A 22,594-nucleotide genomic window follows, 5' to 3' on the forward strand; every position below is an offset into this window, starting at 1 on the left:
CAGCAACAAACTTAATATCATAGTCCATCCATAATACGGTTTAGGGATAACCTACATACAAAAAACAAAAGAGAAAAGAATATATTGCCAGATTTCCATTGGTCCAATTTTAATGAAATTGGGGAGACAAACAGATCTTTCTAAAAGAGAAACAAAATTTCATAAAAATCCATCCACTGCAACAGTGTAGCTACAGTCTTTTGCACCAAGGGCAGATCCTTCTGGTGTCACCCCCCTAAATAATGTTATCAACTTGGAAAAAAAAAAAAAGTCTTAAAACTTAATTGATTTTAAGGAATCACAGAAAACCAAGTAACATTTTGTAAGGAACATTAAAAATTCACTGAATAAAGTATAGGACATTTACATAGTATTTAATATAATAACAAAAAGAGAAAAAGATACAAAATGTGAAAATCAATAACAGAAGAGATTTATAGTTTCCATTTTTGTGTCTTCATTTTGGCAAATTTATCAATAATCTCATCAAAATTTTTACTGGCATATTCATTTTCTACAGATAATATAGCTACATTTGATAATCTAGTCTGACCCATTGATGAGCATTAGTAATTTTTTATTTAATTTTAATTTGGAAAAGCTTCTTTCGCAAGAAGCTAAAGAGAAAAATACTGTTTAAAAGAAAACCTTAAACATAATAATAAATTTGGTAGAGATTCTGAAAAATCGCACTTTTTAATAATCTACAAACTGAAAAAGCTGTTCACTGCTTTGCTTCCTCAAAGGTTATTTTTTTGCAGCTTGCAAGTGAAGAATTTCACTTTTGTCACGAAGAAATTCTTCATGATGAAATTCGTCGAAAATTTTGGTCAGCTTTGAAATATGCATTTCATATTCTTCACAACCAAAATATATAGTTGAATAATAGCAAACATTGAAAGAATTTCACCATCGCTGCTGAATACACCAATTCTCTAATCCTACATTGCTCTTTTTAATTCTTCTTGGAGTGACAGTCCAGCATCCTACGTCGCTTCTCCTGGCATTTGTTTTTTTATCCTTATTCTTCCTCTTCTTCCTATTGAAATGCCCATTTCCTCACAAGATGTATTTGCAAATTGAAGAACCCTTTCTATAATTTTATTTCTTCCTTCATTAATAAATAATTTTAAGGTGTGTAACTTTACAACACAATTTTCCTGGCTTATTCCGACTAAATATTTTTGTGTGAGGTTAACTTCCTGTAGAATTTCATGCCAGAAACAAAGATAACTTAGAAAAGAAAAATCAAAATCACATTTGGATTATAAAAAAATTTCAGTGGTCCCTCTGGTGTCGACATTCTCCTGAGGTTTGCACAATGCTTGTAGAGCAGAAGTTATTTTTTCAAAATTCATTTTAACCATATTTATAGGTTCGTAACATGCACTCCACCTGGTCTGGGAAAGTCTCTTGACTGTCATTCCTATATATTTTTTCATTATCTCCCAACGGTGTGGAGAGACTGAAAAGAAAGAATAAAGGTTTTCCAAAGTGCCAAAGAAGGTTATGAATGACGAAATGCTTGCAAATGAATGCATTCCGCATAAATTTAACAAGTGGTTTTCACAGGGCATAAACAATGCTTTGTGATTAATTTCCTAGAATTTAGCCTGGACCCCACCATGAATTCCTGCCATGGTTGCCGCATTGTCATAGCCTTGACCACAGCACAGGTGCCGACCGGGCTAGCCGAGTGGGTAAAGTACCTGCCCGGCAACCCAACGGTCGCGGGTTCAATTCCCGCCTCGGGCTTGGATCAAAGTACTGCGAAAACCTTGGGAGGTGCAATATAGCCACAGAAGCCGATGCGCCAACAACTACCAAATCAAAAAAAAAAAAAAAAAAACAGCACAGGTTTATATCCAGTCCCTCCTTTTCTAAGTTATTCAAAATTTCTTTTGTGAGTTTGGCAGCAGTCTTTCCAACAATGGGGAAGAAGCCAAAAAATGACTCTTTCACTTCAACCTTATCACCTACAATGTGAACATATCTACTTCACACATTTAGTCAGTGTAGGATACATCTGGTATACTGTCAAATAGAATTCCAAAATATTTAGCTTGTTTTATATTATCAGCTACTATTTTTTCTCTCACATAATTTCCTAAAATGTTAATAAACTCATTTTTAACCTCTGGCAATAAATATGAAGGTCTTTCCTATCAGATGAAAGTTCAATTGCTAAAATATGTTCTTTCAAAACAGGGTCATAATTTGATAGCAACTCTAGCATTTCTCTAAAATTTCCTTTATTTTTAGTAGAAAATATGGATTCATCATGTCCATGGAAAGGAAGATTCTGATGAGCCAGAAATAAGATTACATCTGAAAGCCAATGTAAAACATCTCTCCATTTCTTTCTTTCTTTCTTTATCCAGTACTGTCTGATGAATGTGGTCAATTTGGTGAAACTTCAACCCTTCACTTAAGGTTTTCCACTTCTCCAAGCACGAGAGATGCTATTCACTATTTTCATGGTCTTAATTTCCTTTGGATTTAATTTCCACCAAGTTTTAAATCCATGATAAAGTTGGATGTTTCAATTTCTTTATTCTCCAAGGAAAATAGTTTTCAGCAAAAACAAAATCAATTTCCTGACGGTGAATAAACTATCCATGTTCTTCAAATTTTTTCTCCGTTTGGCAGAGTCATTTCACTTTAATTTTTTCTTCTGCTCTTTTAACAGTGTCAAAAGGTCAGTCTTTATTTTGAAAATATTCGCTGCCTTTCTTAATAAAATAAATTCTCACGTTATCTGGTACCAGGATTGGCCAAAAAGCGACGTCAGAATACTTTAAAAATATGTTTATTTTGGATGAATAAGCATCATCTAAATACTTCTCCACTAAAAAAAAAAAAAAAAAAAGGTAAGCAGCAGCCATTATCAATCCACTGCAGGATGGAAACCTCATCAACGATTTATGTTGAGGTAAAAGGACCATAATCTGTCATACTAGTCCAGTGCAGATTAGCTGTATTTAGCAGTCAGGGACTTGAACCCCAGTCTACTCAAAGAGCGTGTGCTGCTACACTCCTACTACTGACTACTCGGCTACGGAGTAGATGAATAAGCATATTTTAGATTCTTCTCCACTAGTGAATGAATAACTTTCTCTGTTAGATCCTCTTGAGAAGATGACTCCTGTATCTGCTCTTCTGATTTATCATGCTGAATATCTATTGCACTAGATGTTGAAGATATAACATACTTCAACAATGATCCAAACAATGCTTGAATAACTTCTCTTGCTTTCTTTGCATTTTTCTTGTCAAACTCCGCTGGGTTGATTTTACTTAATTTTTACTTATACGTACCTATATAAAGAGGGTCATTAAAAAAAATCAGAAAATGTGTAAAATGTAAGTAGAAATCAAAATGAAAAATGAGTTTTCAGGAAATATACTCGCCGTATACTTTGTATAAATCTGCACACCACAAATGTGGGGCTAACTTAATAATTTGTAAGACGAACTTTGCAAAAAAAAAAAAAAAAAAAGTGTGGTTAAACTAAATGCATTTGCAAAGGCTGAATATTGTTCTGATCCCCAGTTTTAGGTAGGCACATAAGCCTTAAAAATATACCAAAAATTTAAACTCAAGTATTACGGTTGCAGTCAGCTAATATAAAAATCAAAGTATCTTGTTGTTAAATAGAGTCAAATAGAAATTTCAACTAAAAGGTAAAGTGCAGCCATTATCAACCCACTGCAGGATGGAAGCCTCCTCTACAATTCATGCTGAGGGAAATGGACCATAATCTGCCATGCTGGTCCAGTGCGTGTTGGCAGATCGACCGTATTCAGCAGTTTTTCTTTTTCATGTATCACTGCTTAGGTTACATTAAAAAAAAAAGAAGAAGAAAAAGAAGGGCTTGAACCCCAGTCTACTCAAAGACCATGTGCTACTGCACTCCCAACCACTCGGCTACGGAGGCTGACTCAACTAAAAACTATAAATTTAAGTGGAGAAAAATAAATTAAAAAAAAAAAAAAATTAAAATTATTTTGTTAAAGTTAATACTTTCCTTCTCATATTTTCAAGTGATGGCACCCCTTTCTGGTTGGAACCGGAGTGAACCGTACCACTGCCCTCCCCCTTTGCTATGCCACTGATCCACTAAGAGTCAAGTTTTTACATAAGGACAGATGGACCCACAAAGAAATAATTGCCCAATTTATGCAATCCGATTTTAATTAAAGTTGGGATGGCTTGACAAATTTTTCTAGGAGCTAAATATAAGATTTTATGAAAACACAAGTAATAGCATTTTTTTAAATTGCATTATAATTACAAATATGGCAATTCATTTTTAAAGTATTCATAACATCAGTGATCAAGAAAATATATATATTCACGTGAGCTGCCATTATAAACTTGTACCCTAAAAATTGGCATGTATCACTGCTTAGGCTACATTAAAAAAAAAAAAAGAAAAAAAAAAGAAGAAACCTCTATTATGATTACAATATCATAATTTTCAGGAAATTATTTTATGCATCTAGGTTCTCCTAATAGTTTCTAGTTAGTACACACCCAGTAACATTTCAGTATGGTCATCACTTTTTTTGAGTTACACTGTTTTTGATGGATGCATCTCAAATATAAGTTAAGTCTTAGACTGCTCAAAATGCTAGACCTATGTTGTTGTTATTTGGTTTTTAGGAGCATTAGCAGCTAAGGCCATATTGCTCCGGGGATATGCGGTGGTCATTCTATGACCTTTCCGCATCCTCTGTATTCGGTGGTGACGGGCTCGAACCCCGGTCTAATCAAGAAGCATGTGCTACGCACTGCTGCTCCTTCCCACCTGGCTGCGGAGGCGCCTCTAGACCTATTAAAACCTGGATTCATCACAATGAGCTCAAACAGAAGTACAATGAATTTTGCATTAAAAAATATCCACGTAAAAAAATTTAAAGACCAAACAATGGCCAGGAAGCTGTTGTTAAATTGTTTTAGAAATACATGTTATACACAGTGAATTTTTGTAAAAAAGGGAAAAATCAATTCAGCCTAACAGAATGTTACTTCAATACTTATGTAACCAAAGTTAAATTTGCAGTGGGTTCAACAAGTAATGCCTGCTTTTTATTATAAAATAACCAGGACCATGCAATGCTATCGGGGGGAGGGGCACACTTTTGTTGCTATAGCTATGCTATGACCATTTACGAAACATTTTCCTGTGTCATAGAGACTCGGGTGCATCACATCTGGCAAATCCTGAAATAGAAGTGATACAACATTATTACTGTTGTTCATCATCCTTTGAAATGAATAGGCACATTTGTTGAAGATTATAAAGGTTGGCAAGACATTTGTTATTCACCAAAACAAAAACATTTGGATTCTTTGTGCCTGGACAAAATTTATGCACATCTCATCTGGTCATCCCAACTCAATCTCAAAGGAAACCCTAAAATTCGCTCACGTTTCTGCTGCCCATCACTAGAGACATGAAAGTTCAACTTCACCTTGTCTTAGAAAATGAAAGAAAAAAAAATATTTTTTAAATTTTACATTTGCATTTCAATAACCCAGGCGCCCCCGTAGCCAGGTGGGCAGGAGCAGCAGTGCATAGCACACACTTCTTGATTAGACCGGGGTTTGAGCCCATGATCACCAAATATGGAGGATGCAGAAAGGTTAGGGAATGACCACTGCATATCCCCAGAGCAATATGGCCTTAGTTGCTAATGCTCCTAAAAAAAAAAAAATAATAACAAATCAATAACCCAACAATCTGTGCCAATATTGACAGCGATACAAATTCGAGAAGTCATTTTCATGTCTGGAACATGGAGACAGTTTTTGTTCTGATCATTGAATAGCATTTTTCTTTTCATAACTGTTGTTTACTGTGCAAGACAAACAAAACCATCTCCATATTTCAGACTAAGTTTGTTTGTTTGCTTGCTTAAGAGTTTTATGGTACATCGGCAGCATTGGCTATAATGTGCCATTCAGACTAAACCATCCTCTGAATAGAATCTGAAGTGTCCACATAATTGTCACATTTTGAATTATTGGAATGTAAAATCAAAAACCTTTTCTTTCCTCACTCATCTGCCGAACTACAGTTTTATAACAAAACCACCATCAGCAATATATATAAATATATATATATATTTTTTTTTTCATATTTGCAATAGGTACTAGGAGGCTAAAATTTCGCATATAGTAGGCATGACAATTTTAATGGTTCCCTTAGTTCTTTTGTCTTACAAGTCTAAATTTTACTCTAATGGCCACGAACTCATTTTCATTCACTTTTCCACTAGCCATTTTCAAGTGCTCGAGAAAAACAAGTTACCTTAGAATCAAAACAAAAACAAACAACTCAAAACAAAACATTTAAAAGAGATCGAATAAGCCGAAAACAAGGATTATTATTATAATTAGCCATATGGTGCAAGGAAGCCTGAGGCTTTTGCTGCACCGGGCAAAAAAAAAAAAAAAATTCTGAGTTACCCTGAAAGAGAGAGAAAACAAGTCAGAAGTAGAAGGGAATCACAAAGAAAGAGAAGAATAGTAATGGCGATACCAACTTTTGATATACTGCTTAAAATTGATGGCTTTAATTTACCGAATAAGTGATATCCTAAAAAGGTATTGAAGAGTAAAAGACTTACCTTTCCCTAAATTGAATGAAAATCTTTCTCCTCTTTCTCGACTGGAATCAAAAACGGTACCGTCCAGTAACTTTCCCACATAATGCACTTCCACTTTGTTACCACTACCTGGGGTAACATAGCCAGTGCCCTCCTTAATTATTTCTTTGAAAATTCCTCCGTTTTTCTCTGGAGTAATATCAACGGCGTTTGGACCCGGTGTATACACATTGGCTTCTTTTTGCTCTTTGATTCCACTATTCTCCAACTGCTCTTCTGCAGCAACATCACCATCAGCCATCTTAGACTTCATTTGTCTTGTCTTTTGGAATCAAAATTTTCAAAAACAAATACCTACTTAATTAACGCTTATATAAAATTTACAAAAATTCCTTTTATTATTCCTACTTTTTGAAAAATTCAGACGATACGAGAACCAAACTAAAAACGATAATACAGAAAAATGCGCAGTAATGCGACAAATTCGCGATTTGGAATTGTAATAATAAATGTTTTTATTTCAGAATAATCGATCTATAAGCAAAATAATAATAACACGTTTAACAATAGTTAGCGTGCAGAGAACAAAAAAACAATTCCCAGATAAAACGAACTCCTTGCGTTACCGGCTAACAAACAGAGATCTAGAAAATTCTAAGAGACTGAGCTTGAATTGTATCAAAGAGCGCCACCTTTCGATTTTCCTCAAAGTTGAAACAATTTTATTTAAAAAAAGTACAGTATTTCTCATTTTTAGGTTAAATTACCAGACTATGTATAAGTATAGTGCGAAAGCATCAATAATACATAGCCAAATCTGAATGAACAGAATATTAGCAAAGAGGCATCATTTTAAGTTATATCTCACATTGTGAACCTTCAGAACGAGTTGCCATGATATTGCACTACTTAGAATAAATAACGCTTCACCTGAGGAGAAGACTAATGTTACTTATTCTCAGATGGATACCACCACCCAGACGGCACAGTTTTGAAATATGGTATGGGATAAAGTTCTCGGTTATCCTCATACTATCTCTATTAGACTTAGAAAAGAGATAAAGATGTAGGAAGGTGATAGTAGGAGAGGTAGAGGAAGGAAATGCCGTAGAAGGAAGAAAGGGACAGTTGCTCCTTCGACTCACACTCAAAGCTCATATATTCCTCGAATAGGCAACGCTTCCCAAGTAGAGCAGACTGTTGTTACCTATTCGAGGAAACTCCGGACATCATCAGACTCTCCCTGATGCCGTTTTAAAATATGGTATGAGATAAAGATATCAGCTATCCTCAATATCCCTATAAGACTGAGCAAATAAAAAAAGAGGTAGAAAAGTGATAGTAAGAGAGGGAGAGGAAAAGATGCCGTAGAAGAATGAAAGGGATAATTAGTTATTATTCGTACGAACTCAGAGCTCCATGCCCCGGCTGGGCAATGCGTTTCCCTGACGGGGACTGTTGTTACCCAGTCAAAGTCCTGCAAAGATGATTAAGATCCTCCTCTGATGCCGTTTCTGGCTCTTTAGCCTTCATCAGTGGGTAGATAGGTGTACTGGTTAGACCAGACGTGCTTTCCGGTTTCCGGATATTTCTATGGAATTAACCCTTCAGGGACCCTTTATTGGTCCTGCTTTGGGACTATCTAGTGGACTGTATCTCTATATGACTCAACCCAATTGGGCTTCTCACTCGTCCACTGACACAACTCCGAGGAAGGCCCAGTCCATGTGACCGCCTGGAGTTGGCTTGCCCTACACGGGTTCTAGGGTCATCCCCCTCTTACACACTCCTTTTACCACCTGCAGCTTTCAAAGCTTAGCCACCGTACATACAGGAGAGAGACCAAATGCCTGCAGCTGACTTGGTCCCTATCCACTAATAACTAAGCTAATCTGGTTGGTATGTAACACCCCTAGCCTAGACTGATCATTACCATCTAAGCTGCACATATATGTTATTATCTATTAGTCGACATAGAGGTGTGGGGAAGCACCATAACTGTAAAAATCTTTTCCTTCCGAGTTGCAGTAACTCTAGTACCAAGAATCTTCTTATTGCAGCATGCATCATTCGAAGGGCGCATTTTGACACCTCCGCTGCAGACCCTTCTTCTTTTCTTTTCCTGATTTTCCAAGCTACATATTTACCTTCATTTAGGAGGTATATCAGGATGCTCGTTGCTCTGGAAATCGGGGCTGGAAACTGTAGAAATAGTACTTGTTCCCTAGTCAAGCGCGGTATTCTCATGTTTTATGCACACTAATCCAGATGCGCTGAGTAACCGGACAAGAGAAAAATGCGTGTTTCACACGCCTTACAATATAGACACTCAACATTCATATGACACCGGAATTTGGCTTTATTTTTCTCCACTGGCAGGTGTCCGTGTATTATTCTACATGCCAAGTCTCTTCGTGACTCGTAACCTATGTGGTGATGTAGGTTACTCAACATCTGAGTGGTGTCCAGTCTCAGCCAGCTTCGTGGCACCGGTACTGCCGGTAAATTCATATCGGATAACTTCCAATAAATTTCTGGAATCTTGAGCTTGTTTCCCATGTATAAGTCCCCTACAGATAATTCTTGTAAATGCTTGAATACTAATTTCTAAAAAGGTGTTATTATCTCTGTTGGACCAGTATGTTCCTTTCCTAGAAATTTAGTGAACCTCCCCATATTATACTTTACTAAGGCAGCCGCTACATGGGCTCCCCATAGGGCACTCTGAGTGTGTTTTAGCACATATGCCCACCTCAACCACTTTAACCGTGGTACTGCGTAGCCCCCCCCCCACACACACTTCCTGCTGTGCAGCCGCTGGCAATTAGCATTAGCAATTGTACTGGAGCCTCAATTACCCGCTGTTGGCATTTGGTCTTGCTCTTGTATAGACACAGACCACTTGATAGGCTAAAATGACTGAAAGTATCCAGCGCTCTTTGTAAGTAACTGTTATCCGCTAGGGTTAGGTCACGTCATCCGCATGTGCTACGTATTTGCAATCAGAGTGCGGGCCAGGAAGATGAACCACCCCCCCCCCCCTGATGTTTTTAGAAATGGTTAATTACTCAATATGGGTTCCAGTGCCAATGGAAATAGTGCAGGGCTTAGTGGGCACTCTTGTCTAACCCCCCGTTCCTGTTTTATTTTCTCTGAGCTATAGCCGTTAATCAAGAGATTAGTTTGTGCCCCTTTGTACAGACTTATGATAGATGTTCTAAGCAAAGATCCCATTTGGGCTGTATACATCAAATTCCTTAGGTACTCATGGGAGAGTTTATCGAAGGCCTTTGCCAAATCAAGTACCGCCACCACTATGCTGTATTGTTTCTGCTTGCAAATCTTTTAGAAATGATAGATTTGCCATCATAGATCTTGTTGGGATTGCATATGTTTGATTGGGACCTATAATGTGCCCCAAGTGCTTTTTGAGTCGGGCGTTTAGTACTTTGGCATACAGCTTATAATCTGTATTAAGCAGTGATACTGGTCTCCACTCTCACTTCTTTCCCCGTTCTACCCTGTTTTTTAAGAAATATGGTTTGGGCTTCTATAAATTCTTCCGGTACTACCCCTTCCGAGAAAAATCTGGAGAAGATGGCGGCCAAAACTGGCCCAATTTCCTTCCAGTACTTTTCATAAAACTCCACTGTTAGCCCATCTGGACCTGGCATTTTACCTCCTTTCATTTCTAAGGATAGTTCGCTTAACAGGATAGGTTGATCCTATCTTTGTTTATGAATTGCCAAAAACCCCGGTATTTTCCAGCTTTCTAGTAAAGCTGGTCCTCTAAATGCTGTGAACTTTTGCTTATACACATTTGCAAAACACTTAACAATGTCACTGGTGTTCTGATTATTGGTGTGGGCCTTTCTGTATTTGATGGATTAAACTGCTGTCTCTGTGTGATCTGTTAAATTGCTTGTAGAAGAAGGCAGATGACTTATCTGCTTTTCTATAACATATGCGCATCTGGATGGCTTCGTTTTCTGCCTGCCTCTCTAATAGCGACAGGATTTCTTTTTGTATTTCTCTTTCTCCCACATCATCCTGCTCTCCAGGTACTCTTCCCTTGTTAATTTTTGAAAAGCTGTTTTTATTGCATTTTTGTAGTGCGCCCAGCTCCCTTCTATCCAGTGATTGGTATTTCTCAAAGGCTGTGTTAGACTTAATATCCTGCAGGTCACCTTGTAAGAGCACCGGTTTTAACCTCCAGGTGCCCTTCCCCAGCTCTACAGTTAGGCTTAATGGAAAGTCCATTATAACTAATTTGTGATCTGTTATTGCGCGAGGTCCCGAAATGTTAATATGCCTTACCCCTCTTGTTGGATCCCCCGTACCTGGGTTGTTTCTTACTGGGTCTAACACGCAATTCCAGTCTCCTCCTAGTATGATCAATCGGGCCCCCAACATAAAAAGATGTAGGCTACTGAATATCCACTTCCTTTCTGGAGCGGTGTTTGGTGCATATACATTCACTAGTCTTATTGTGTGCAACCCTAGTTTCCAGTCAATGCAAATTATTCTACCTTTATGTCCCTTTGGAGATAGCAGAATTTTCCTATAATTGGTGGTAGCGCTATGATGCCTAGCCCCTTGGCATTCCTTGAGCCAAAAACTCCAGAAACTTAAACAGTTGTATCTGTTCTGTAAATTTCGCACTTGCACGCTATTAAAAAAGTGGCTTTCTTGAATGAATAAAATCTTTACACCTAGTAATAGCATGCTTCTCCATGTATGATGTTGAGCCTGCCCTTGAGCAAAGCCCCGTATATTCCAAGTACCGATGATTACCATGTATATACAATTCGCTTTACGTTAGAAGTTTTATCTATTGTGTCAGAGATATGCTTAAAGCCTTGTATGCCTTGTATACAAGGTCCTGCCTAACTCTTGTTCATGTCCTAGTAACCATGAAATTCGGGAATTGTTTAGCTGCTGAACTATTCCCAGTAGCGTCTGTCCCACCAAATTTCCAAAAAATATGTCTCTCCACACGAACTGAATGTTACCTACTTTGCCTTCCTGATCGTGCTCTAACACTATTCTAGGCTTCCCTAGCTGCTGCTCCCATTCTGCTAATTTTAGCATTAGCATTAGTAGAGGCATATGATGCAAGAAAGCAAGCTTATTCAGCATCAGCCAAAAAAAAAAAAACCACACACCACTCCCATTTCACCCCTCTGTTCGTTCGAAATACCTGTCCAGTTGAGCTTTAAATTTGTTTAGGCTATCAACTTCAACAACAAGTGATGGAAGTCGGTTCCACCAACCAACCACCTGGCCAAAGGCAAATTTCCGCACATCTATCCGACATCCGTCCTTCCTCAATTTGAATTTATGCCCTCTGAGGTGATTATTCTGAGCAAGATGAAGAATCCCATTGGCATTGAGCATGCTCAAACCATTCAAAGCCTTATACACCTCTATCAGATCACCTCGCTGGTGCCTAGTCTCCAGACTCTGTAATTTGCAAAACTTAAGCCTTTCTTCATAAGAGTAACTCTTTGTTCCATACACTAATCTTGTTGCCCTTCTCTGTACCCGTTCCAGCAGCTCTACATCCTTCTTGAAATGAGGCCTCCAGACCTGTATACAGTACTCAAGATGTGGCCTAACCATTGCCTTATACAAGGGAATAATCACCTCCTTATCCCTGCTAGAAAAATTCCTGTATATCATTGACAAGACACCATGAGCTACTCTTGCAGCTCGTCTGCACTGCTCAGAGAACTTCATATCTGCCTGCAAAATTACCCCCAGGTCCTTTTCATTCTCCACCACTGTCAGTGTAGTACCACAGAGTTGATACGTTGCTCTGGAGTTACTGTTTCCCATATGTAGTACTTTACATTTGTCAATGTTAAACTTCATTTTCCACCTCTCAGCCCATCTGTTCAACCTTTCCAGATCCTGTTGCAGCAGAATAGCATCAGTAGTGTCCTTAACAACCCTACCAACCTTTGTATCATCTGCAAACTTGGACATTAAACTTGATATCCCATCATCAATATCATTCATAAACACCGAAAACAACAACGGACCCAACACTGAACCCTGAGGAACTCCACTAATAACATTAGTCCACGTTGAGCAGTGTCCATTGATTACCACTCTCTGTCTTCTGCCACTCAACCATCTCCTTATCCATAGCAGCAATTTGCCTCCAATGCCACACTGCTCCAATTTGTGCAGCAGTCTTCCATGTGCAACAGTATCAAAAGCCTTTCTAAGATCCAAATATATAATATCAAAGTTATTCCCTGCATCCAGTTCTTTTGTGACTACAACATAGTATCCAATCAAATTTGTCAGGCAAGACCTGCCCTTAACAAAACCATGCTGCGTCTGAGCTATAACTGAATTCTTGTCTAGATGATCCTGCAGTGCTTCTTTAACCAGTGCCTCCATTAATTTACCTGGAACAGAAGTTAAACTAACAGGTCTATAATTACTTGTGTCAGCCTTTGATCCACCTTTGTGAATTGGGGTTACATTTGCACATCTCCAGTCTATGGGTACCTCCCCTGAGTCCAAAGAAGCTCTCATAATTATGGCTAGGGGTTTGCTTACTTCCTTTGCTGCCTCCTTTAATATAACTGAATAGATCCCATCCACCCCAGGTGCCTTTTTTATGTTTATCCTCAACAATCTCTCCTCCACTTTCCCCTCAGTTATTAAAAAATCATCCAGCTCACTGCCAATGTTTACTTTACCTACATCATTCTCCTTCCTGAATAACTCCTCATGCGTGAATGTAGATGCAAAATACTCGTTTAGATTGTTAGCCACCTGAGCAGGATCCTCAACTGTTGAACCATCAATATCCAGTGGAACAATTTGATTCATCCCTTTCCTTCTCGAGTTCAAATATGTAAAGAACTCTTTTCTGTTTTTCTTTGCATCCTTTGCCAAGGATTTTTCGTAGTCTGCCTTTGCCTGCCTAATCTCCTTTGTGACTTGGTTACAGACCAACTTATATCTATCATAGGCTTCCATGTCACCCATTAATTTGCATGTATCCCATGCATTTTTCTTCTCTGCCACATGTCTCATTAGTTCATCTGACAACCATTTAGGCCTAAGCCTTGAACAATATTTCTTAGTTGGTATGTAAAGCCTGGTAGCCTCCAAGATTAGTTCTTTGAATGCTTCCCATTTTGAGTTTGCCGTTGGTAACATCATCAGTTGGTCCCACTATATAGAATTTAAATACTGTCTCAGACCATCATAGTCGCCTTTACGAAAACAAAAACCCTTCCCTTTATCTCTGATGGTAGTTACCTCCTTGAGTAAATCCCACTTCAACACACTGTGATCACTGCCACCTAGTGGTTCATTTATCTGCAGATTCTTAATGCATGAAGAATCACTACTGATAATCAGATCAAGAGTATTGCTCCCTCTTGTTGCCTCACGAACATGCTGATGTAGAAAACAATCATCCAATAAATCCACAAAAGCCTTGCTAGTGTGCGAGTGACCACCCCACAAATTCCAGTCAATATCTGGGAAATTAAAACCCCCCATTATAAGACTCTCTGATTTACTGGCCCACTCAATTTCCCTGTACAATATCTTATTATACTCATCAGAGTCATTAGGCCTATAGCACACTCCTACTCTCAATTTTGATTTCCCTATGCTTATGTCACACCAAACTGACTCGACACTGCCCTGTCCATCGATATCGACTGGCTTCACTTCCTTGGACTTTATGTGTTTCTTAACTAATAGCATAACCCCTCCTCCCCTCCTGTCCTGTCTATCCTTTCTATACACATTGTATTCCCCAAATTCCAGTTCCCCATTACTTATATCTGTGTGACACCACGTCTCTGATATCCCAACAATATCTGCCTTTGATGTTTTGAGCAATACCTCAAATTCATCAAATTTATTTACCAAACTCCTAGCATTGGTGTACACGCAGGTATACATGCACCTGTTTCTATTCTTAGCTACCCTAACACAACCCATGTGTTTACTTGAACCGCAATGACTCCCAGCAGTCTCTGAAATATCCTGCATCTTGTTTTTCAGGCTTCTGCTCATTTCAATAGAAGCAGTGCAAGAATCACTTCCACCTCTGCCAGTGGCTACTGTTAATCTATTAGTCCTTGTATCCCCCCCCAACTAGCAGTTTTCCAACCCACCTAACACTGCCTCGACAGCATCAGCAAAAATTCTTGCACCCTTTCTATTTAAGTGTATCCCATCCCTGTAGAAGCAATCTCTCCTGTTAACAAGTACAGTCCAGGCTGAAAAAAATTCTACCCCCTTGAGCCTTGCACAATTCCTCCAGGGCCGAATTGATCGACAAGGCTCTCATCATATACTCCCTCCTATCGTGTCTGGGCAGAATTGCAGACACTTTCAAATTCAACCCTAATTCATGGCTTTTTTTCAACAGTGACCTGTACTTGCTAAGTAATTCCGCCGGTCTCCTACTCTTAATATCATTAGTGCCAACGTGTACAACTATATCACCTTTTGTGCCCTTAAAAGATGATATCCGCTCTACAACGTCATCAACCTTTGCCCCTGGCAGACATACCCTGGTCCTATTCCACCTATCCTTTTTACAAAGCATGTTCCCCGTTTCCCTGACAATAGAGTCACCAACAACTACTAGTTCCTGTGGGACCAGCGCATTCTGCCTAGGGGGCTGCCTCTGTGTTGCCTGATGACCAAGTGCAAGCTCTGGCGTTGATGTGGGCAGCTGAGAGCTTGATGGGCCCCTCAATTTATTTCCTTCGAGGGCATCCACCCTGTCCTTCAAGCTCTCATAAAGGCCCATAACAACGCTGAGTTGTCGCCTGATTTCCTTGCACTCCTTACATCGTGCACACACAAAGACATCCCCCTTGGCAGTATCATGTCCCGTACCATACTGTCCGCAAACATCAAGCAAACAGTGCATTTTAAAAGACTGTGATTCAGAGGGCAACTGCTCCCCTCAGTTCTCCCCTGAACCACAGCACTCCCATTAGCGTAAGCCCACTATTTACCGGTGGAAGGTGAAAGATGTTGTTACCAATTCTGGCTCATTTGAACTTGTTCCTCATCATCCTTTTCTTTTACTTATCAAACCAATTCTCTTTCCAGATGTCACTAGAATTGTCACCCATGTTTTCTCGTTCCATTTCTTTGTTCAATTTTCTATTATGCTGTTGCTCGATAGGTTACACAGTAGGTATATAAGTTACAACAACTGAACTCTCGGACATTGGCTGATGAAGCAAAATACCAAGCAGCCTCTTGACTAGTAATTTTGACAGAGCTGAGCATGTCGATGCTTAATTTTCTTGTAATTTCAGTGATGCTAAATTCAGGATACTGGTTCATAATTTTAATTGTAAATTGCTAATCCTGCAATTGGTCTTATTTATGTACTCGATGACATAAGCAGCACAAGAATATTCTTTCGTGATGAAGTGAATGTCCATGTTAGACTTTAAAATGCTGAACACAAAAGGATTGAAGAGGATATGCCATTTTTGATGAGTTTCTTGTTTCAGAAAAAAACTTTTGGCCGAGTAATACCAGCTTGAAGTAAATCGATATAATATGATTCCGAATGAATGCGATGTTCTTTAAAGAAGTGATTGATGCTAGTATATTCGTTGTCCTCTAGATTCTTCCACGATTTCTTGTATTCAGCATTATATTTGACCTCTCGAGTTTCTGCTTTTGGCATGGGAATTAAAATCATTAGCATTAGCATTAGCAGAGGCATATGATGCAAGAAAGCAAGCTTATTCAGCATCAGCCAAAAAAAACAAAAAAAAAAAAAAAAAAAACCCACTCCCATTTCACCCCTCCGTTCGTTCGAAATACCTGTCCAGTTGAGCTTTAAATTTGTTTAGGCTATCAACTTCAACAACCAGTGATGGAAGCCGGTTCCACCAACCAACCACCCGCTGGCCAAAGGCAAATTTCCGCACATCTATCCGACATCCGTCCTTCCTCAATTTGAATTTATGCCCTCTGAGGTGATTATTCTGAGAAAGATGAAGAATCCCATTGGCACTGAGCATGCTCAAACCATTCAAAGCCTTATACACCTCTATCAGATCACCTCGCCGGTGCCTAGTCTCCAGACTCTGTAATTTGCAAAACCTAAGCCTTTCTTCGTAAGAGCAACCCTTTGTTCCATTTACTAATCTTGTTGCCCTTCTCTGTACCCGTTCCAGCAGCTCTACATCCTTCTTGAAATGAGGCCTCCAGACCTGTATACAGTACTCAAGATGTGGCCTTACCATTGCCTTATACAAGGGAATAATCACCTCCTTATCCCTGCTAGAAAAATTCCTGTATATCATTGACAAGACACCATGAGCTACTCTTGCAGCTCGTCTGCACTGCTCAGAGAACTTCATATCTGCCTGCACAATTACCCCCAGGTCCTTTTCATTCTCCACCACTGTCAGTATAGTACCGCAGAGTTGATACGTTGCTCTGGGGTTACTGTTTCCCATATGCAGCACTTTACATTTGTCGATGTTAAACCTCATTTGCCACCTCTCAGCCCATCTGTTCAACCTGTCCAGATCCTGTTGCAGCAGCATAGCGTCAGTATTGTCCTTAACGACCCTGCCAACCTTTGTATCATCTGCAAACTTGGACATTAAACTTGATATCCCATCATCAATATCATTCATAAACACCGAAAACAACAACGGACCCAACACTGAACCTTGAGGAACTCCACTAATAACATTAGTCCACGTTGAGCAGTGTCCATTGATTACCACTCTCTGTCTTCTGCCACTCAACCATCCCCTTATCGATAGCAGCAATTTGCCTCCAATGCCACACTGCTCCAATTTGTGCAGCAGTCTTCCATGTGCAACAGTATCAAAAGCCTTTCTAAGATCCAAATATATAATATCAAAGTTATTCCCTGCATCCAGTTCTTTTGTGACTACATCATAGTATCCAATCAAATTGGTCAGGCAAGACCTGCCCTTAACAAAACCATGCTGCGTCTGAGCTATAACTGAATTCTTGTCTAGATGATCCTGCAGTGCTTCTTTAACCAGTGCCTCCATTAATTTACCTGGAACATAAGTTAAACTAACAGGTCTATAATTACTTGTGTCAGCCTTTGATCCTCCTTTGTGAATTGGGGTCACATTTGCACATCTCCAGTCCATAGGTACCTCGCCTGAGTCCAAGGAAGCTCTCATAATTATGGCTAAGGGTTTGCTTACTTCCTTTGCTGCCTCCTTTAATATAACTGGATAGATCCCATCCACCCCAGGTGCCTTTTTTATGTTTATCCTCAACAATCTCTCCTCCACTTTCCTCTCAGTTATTACAAAATCATCCAGCTCACTGCCAATGTTTACTTTACCTACATCATTCTCCTTCCTGAATAACTCCTCATGCGTGAATGTAGATGCAAAATACTCGTTTAGATTGTTAGCCACCTGAGCAGGATCCTCAACTGTTGAACCATCAATATCCAGTGGACCAATCTGATTCATCCCTTTCCTTTTCGAGTTCAAGTATGTAAAGAACTCTTTTCTGTTTTTCTTTGCATCCTTTGCCAAGGATTTTTCATAGTCTGCCTTTGCCTGCCTAATCTCCTTTGTGACTTGGTTACAGACCAACTTATATCTATCATAGGCTTCCATGTCACCCATTTGACAGTTAATGTTTCCGCTCCTGCTGGCACATGTTTCTTTAAATGCTCCACCCGCAGTAGTTTGTCACTTCCCACGCCTAATGCCTCTTCTGTTTCAGAATCGTCTGAACTTAACTCATTCAAGTCTTGTATTATGTCCTTTCCCTTTTCTACAATGTCTCTTTCTTTTTCCTTCCTCCCCCTAGACTTTCTTCGTTTTTGTTTTTCCCCCTTCTGACCTCTTGTCATTTCCTCTGGTTCCATTAATATGGGGGTATCATGTCTTATATGTGTAATCCCCTTCCCCTCCTCTGTTCCTGTGATTAAATTCGCAGGTTCTGCTGATGATAATTTTTTTTGGCTCCCTGTGGCCTTAAAATGACCACATTTCCTTTATTCAAATTCTCTTCACCGCCTTTTTCTTCCCCTCCCCTGTTGGCCTCTGCATATGATCTAACGGGGCAGCTGCCCGCTTTGTGGCTCGTCGCCCGACATTTATTGCATGCTTTGGGGCAGTCACTGATAATGTGCCCCATTTCTATGCAATTATAGCAACGCCCTTTGGTGCAATTCGCGCCTAAATGATCCAAGCTACCGCATTTCAAGCATTTCTTTTCTACCCCTTTATAGTTCAGAAGCAGTCGATTCCCCATAACATAGATAATGTTTGGAACCGGCTTTCTCATTTCCATTTGCACCGTAACTTTCCCCGTATACAACTCTGGAAAGCCTTCCCACGCATGCATTTTTATTTTCGAGACTTTGCAATTGGCTTATAATGAGGTTTTTAAATATATGTTCGGCATTTCGACTGGATACCGCTCTATTGTGATATATTTCCTAATGCTACCCACCAAGTGAAGGTGTATCACTTGGTTTTCAAATGGGAAGCCCCTCAGCAATGTATCTCTTGTCGCACAGTCTTTACAGACTACTGTGAAAAATATTTTCACTTTTCAGCCCTTTCGCTTACTTTCAAGAAGTAATTTTGCCTAATAGTGCCTGATATTTTTTTTTTACGGTCTGTACAACGAACATAGCGTCACTTGACAGAGCTAAGCTTTTACTTTCGATTTCAAACACCCCAGGGGTGCGCTCGCCGTAATGCTACACTCAGTGATGTCACCTGTTCTCCGGTGTAACTCAGTGCATGGTACAGTATCCATTTAATTCTTCCCCCCCACATAGTTGACTCGTGAGAATAAGACAATTCTTAGGGAGCGCAGTTGAGGGGAAGCAGAGAGGTATATATTTGAAAGGGGAAAAATAGGACGGACACACAGTTATCTTTGAGCAAGACATGACTGAAGAAGGAGTAGTGATAGTTTTGGCCGATTTTTGTCATTGTGTAAAGAAGAGGTAAATTAATAATTACGAGGGAAAAGATGAGAAAAGAACTATATTGATGTCTGGAACAGATTCCCCCCCCCCCACCGAGGCGGTGCAGAATATTTTCGGGTAAGCCAATCCTTATTGTTTAATAACAAACTGTATTAAATTAACCAAAAGCCGAACCTATTACCTGCATACGTTTTAATGCATTTATAAGACATCTTTCCTCATATATACTTGTATATATAAATATACCCTGACAATTGTATCATTTTTCTTAGAACTCAGTTTAATTGATAATGCAACTTACTAATTTAATTGTCAAATATTAATTACATTATTAAGTTAATATAATTCCCTGTTCTAGTATTTGAACAAGGTTATGTTATGACAAACACAAAGAATTTTGTACTTGATAGAGAATTAGTGTAAAATTCACATGAAGAACATTACAAAATTATAATATTGCTAAAGCAAGATACTGCTTGTATCCAGTTAGTTTACTTAACAATTACATACCAATTAATCTAACTTATGTATCAATTATATTGTACTCATTTGTATACATATATGTTAAATAAACCTTTTTTGTTTGTAATATTTATGTCGTGATCATTCTTTTTAAATACATGCAAATCACTAACAACCATTTTTTTTAAAGAATCATTAATTGCGGTCATTTTGGGGGCCCTTTATCTAAGAGGGACCTCTGGATGAAAATCACAGCGCGTCTAGATGTTGCAATTGCTCTTTACTTCTCAGAGTAAATTCAGAACACTAGATTAACTTGTCCTAACTAAATCGCTAGTCGATCAGATCGAAGCTCAGGCCTCCTGGAATGCTAATGTTAGTGATGAGTTCGTCAGGAAAACCATTTTATATACACTTGAATGTTGAGTAATTGTAATAGTTGATTGTCTTAATCGCTAGGTGATAAAGGTTTTCCGGCGAACGCACTATAACAGGAGAGCTTGTTAACACTACCTGGTATTTCCTCAAGGGCAGGAGGGTAAACCCCTGCAATCTGGATAAGTTTACGCATTTCGCGAAACCCTCAATCACTTGTCTTGGTTCGTACTCTGCATCTAGAGTGAATTCCAAGATCCCCTCACGTATGTAAAAACTCATTTAAAAAAAAAAAAAAAAAAACAGTTGTGCCCGCTGGCACTAATCTCACCCTGGAAACTTTCCCAGGGTCAGCAAAGAAAACTTAATATTAGAACTTACGATATCTAGAAAGACCTTGAAACGGTGCCACCTTGTCGGACAACTTTCTGGAAGGGGAACGTTTAATCTGGCCTTTCTTCGGTGGGTGGGTAGGTTCCCTAGTGATGCAATGATGGCAAAACAGTTATGAAGTATAACTCCACAATATGAGCGATGCCTGAGGGTGTATGATGTATTTAGACTATAAAGCGTTTAGAGCGTAAGCCTCAAGCTATGGAAAAGTCTAGACTATGTATAAGTATAGTGCGAAAGCATCAATAATACATAGCCAAATCTGAATGAACAGAATATTAGCAAAGCGGCTCGTTTTAAGTTATATCTCATATTGTGAATACCTTCACAACGAGTTGCCATGATATTGCACTATTTCGAATAAGTAACGCTTCACCTGAGGAGAAGACTGATGTTACTTATTCTCAATATCATGGCAACTCGTTGTGAAGGTATTCACAACATGAGATATAACTTAAAACGATGCCGCTTTGCTAATATTCTGTTCATTCAGATTTGGCTATGTATTATTGATGCTTTTGCACTATACTTATACATAGTCTAGACCAACGGTGGGCAAATGCGGCTCTCAGAGCCGCATGCGGCTCTTCGTTGAGTTAAGTGCGGCTCCCATTGAAAATTTAAATCTGTTTTTTTTTTTATTATTATTTCAGAACTTTTTTCAATGAATCTTGTTAAATTAACTAAGTAACTAATATTTTGTTATACGGATTTTATGTTATGTTTATTTTTTTTTATGTCTAGATATTTTGCTATTTTTATTTTGATTATAAATAAATCTGCGCTCATTTACACTGCTGGCACCATCAGCGGACTTGCGCAACACTACACCGGGAGTGGGTAGAAAATGTGACCAAACCTCCCATAAGAGTTTCAATTTCAAACTTTGGAATTAAATTTATTTAAATTTTTTGATAACATGACCTCAGAAAATATCAAAAAACGAAAATACGAACAAGAAAATAGAAACTTTCAAGAAGAATGGGTAGAAAATTTTGCTTTTATTGACAATAATGGAAAGTCATTGTGTCTTATTTGTAAAGTTACAATTGCAAACTACAAAGTAAGTAATTTACTTCGACATTACGAAGGAAGTCATCCCCACTTTTCAACTCAATATCCACTCAATTCAAAATTGCGAACAGAGAAACTTAAGTCCTTGCAATCTGGTCTTCATAAGCAACAAGGACTCTTGTCTTATTTTAGTCACGAAGATGACAGAGCAAACGAAGCTAGTTTTTTGATAGCTTGGAATATTGCTCGCGCCAAACGTCCATATGGAGAAGGAGAATTTATTGAAAGAAACTTGGAAGAAGTGGTTAAAGTTTTGGATCCAGATAATACAAAACTGCATAAATTGATCGCACAGGTTCCTATGTAACGCCGTACAACTGAGTGCAATTAGTAAAAATGTTGAAAATAGTTTGATGTGTGATTTGAAAAATTGTACAGCATTTAGTTTAGCTCTCGACGAGTCTACAGACATTCAGGACGTTCCACAATTGGCCGTTTTTGTCCGCTATGTATCTGCAGACGTAAATGTTAGACCTAGTAGCTCTTATCGAAACAACTCGTGGTATAGATGTTAGAAATGCGCTTGATGAAGTGATGAACAGGTTTGAATTGCCTCGTGATAAACTTGTAAGTGTTGCGACTGATGGAGCGCCTGCAATGATAGGGTAAAACCAAGGTCTCATTGGTCTTTTAAACAACGATCCTAAAATTCCATGTTTCTTACCTCTTCACTGCATAATTCACCGCGAGCATCTCATAGCG

At 38.8% G+C, this 22,594-nt stretch overlaps 1 protein-coding gene across 1 annotated transcript in view; it reads right to left on the bottom strand.

The window, feature by feature from the left end:
- The window catches only part of Fkbp59 (FK506-binding protein 59kD), an 82,307-nt gene extending 75,076 nt beyond the window's left edge, over nucleotides 1-7,231 (bottom strand). Inside the window, exon 1 of the mRNA XM_090382365.1 lies at nucleotides 6,637-7,231. Coding sequence (XP_090238491.1) covers nucleotides 6,637-6,928 — 292 coding nt within the window. The 5' untranslated portion in view covers nucleotides 6,929-7,231. The remainder of the gene's footprint in view (nucleotides 1-6,636) is intronic.
- Nucleotides 7,232-22,594: the final 15,363 nt, after the last annotated feature.

The sequence above is a fragment of the Mastigoproctus giganteus genome, chromosome 10, assembly GCF_048544385.1.
Source record: "Mastigoproctus giganteus isolate SK-2022 chromosome 10, ASM4854438v1, whole genome shotgun sequence".
Classification (NCBI taxonomy): Eukaryota; Metazoa; Arthropoda; class Arachnida; order Uropygi; family Thelyphonidae; genus Mastigoproctus; species Mastigoproctus giganteus.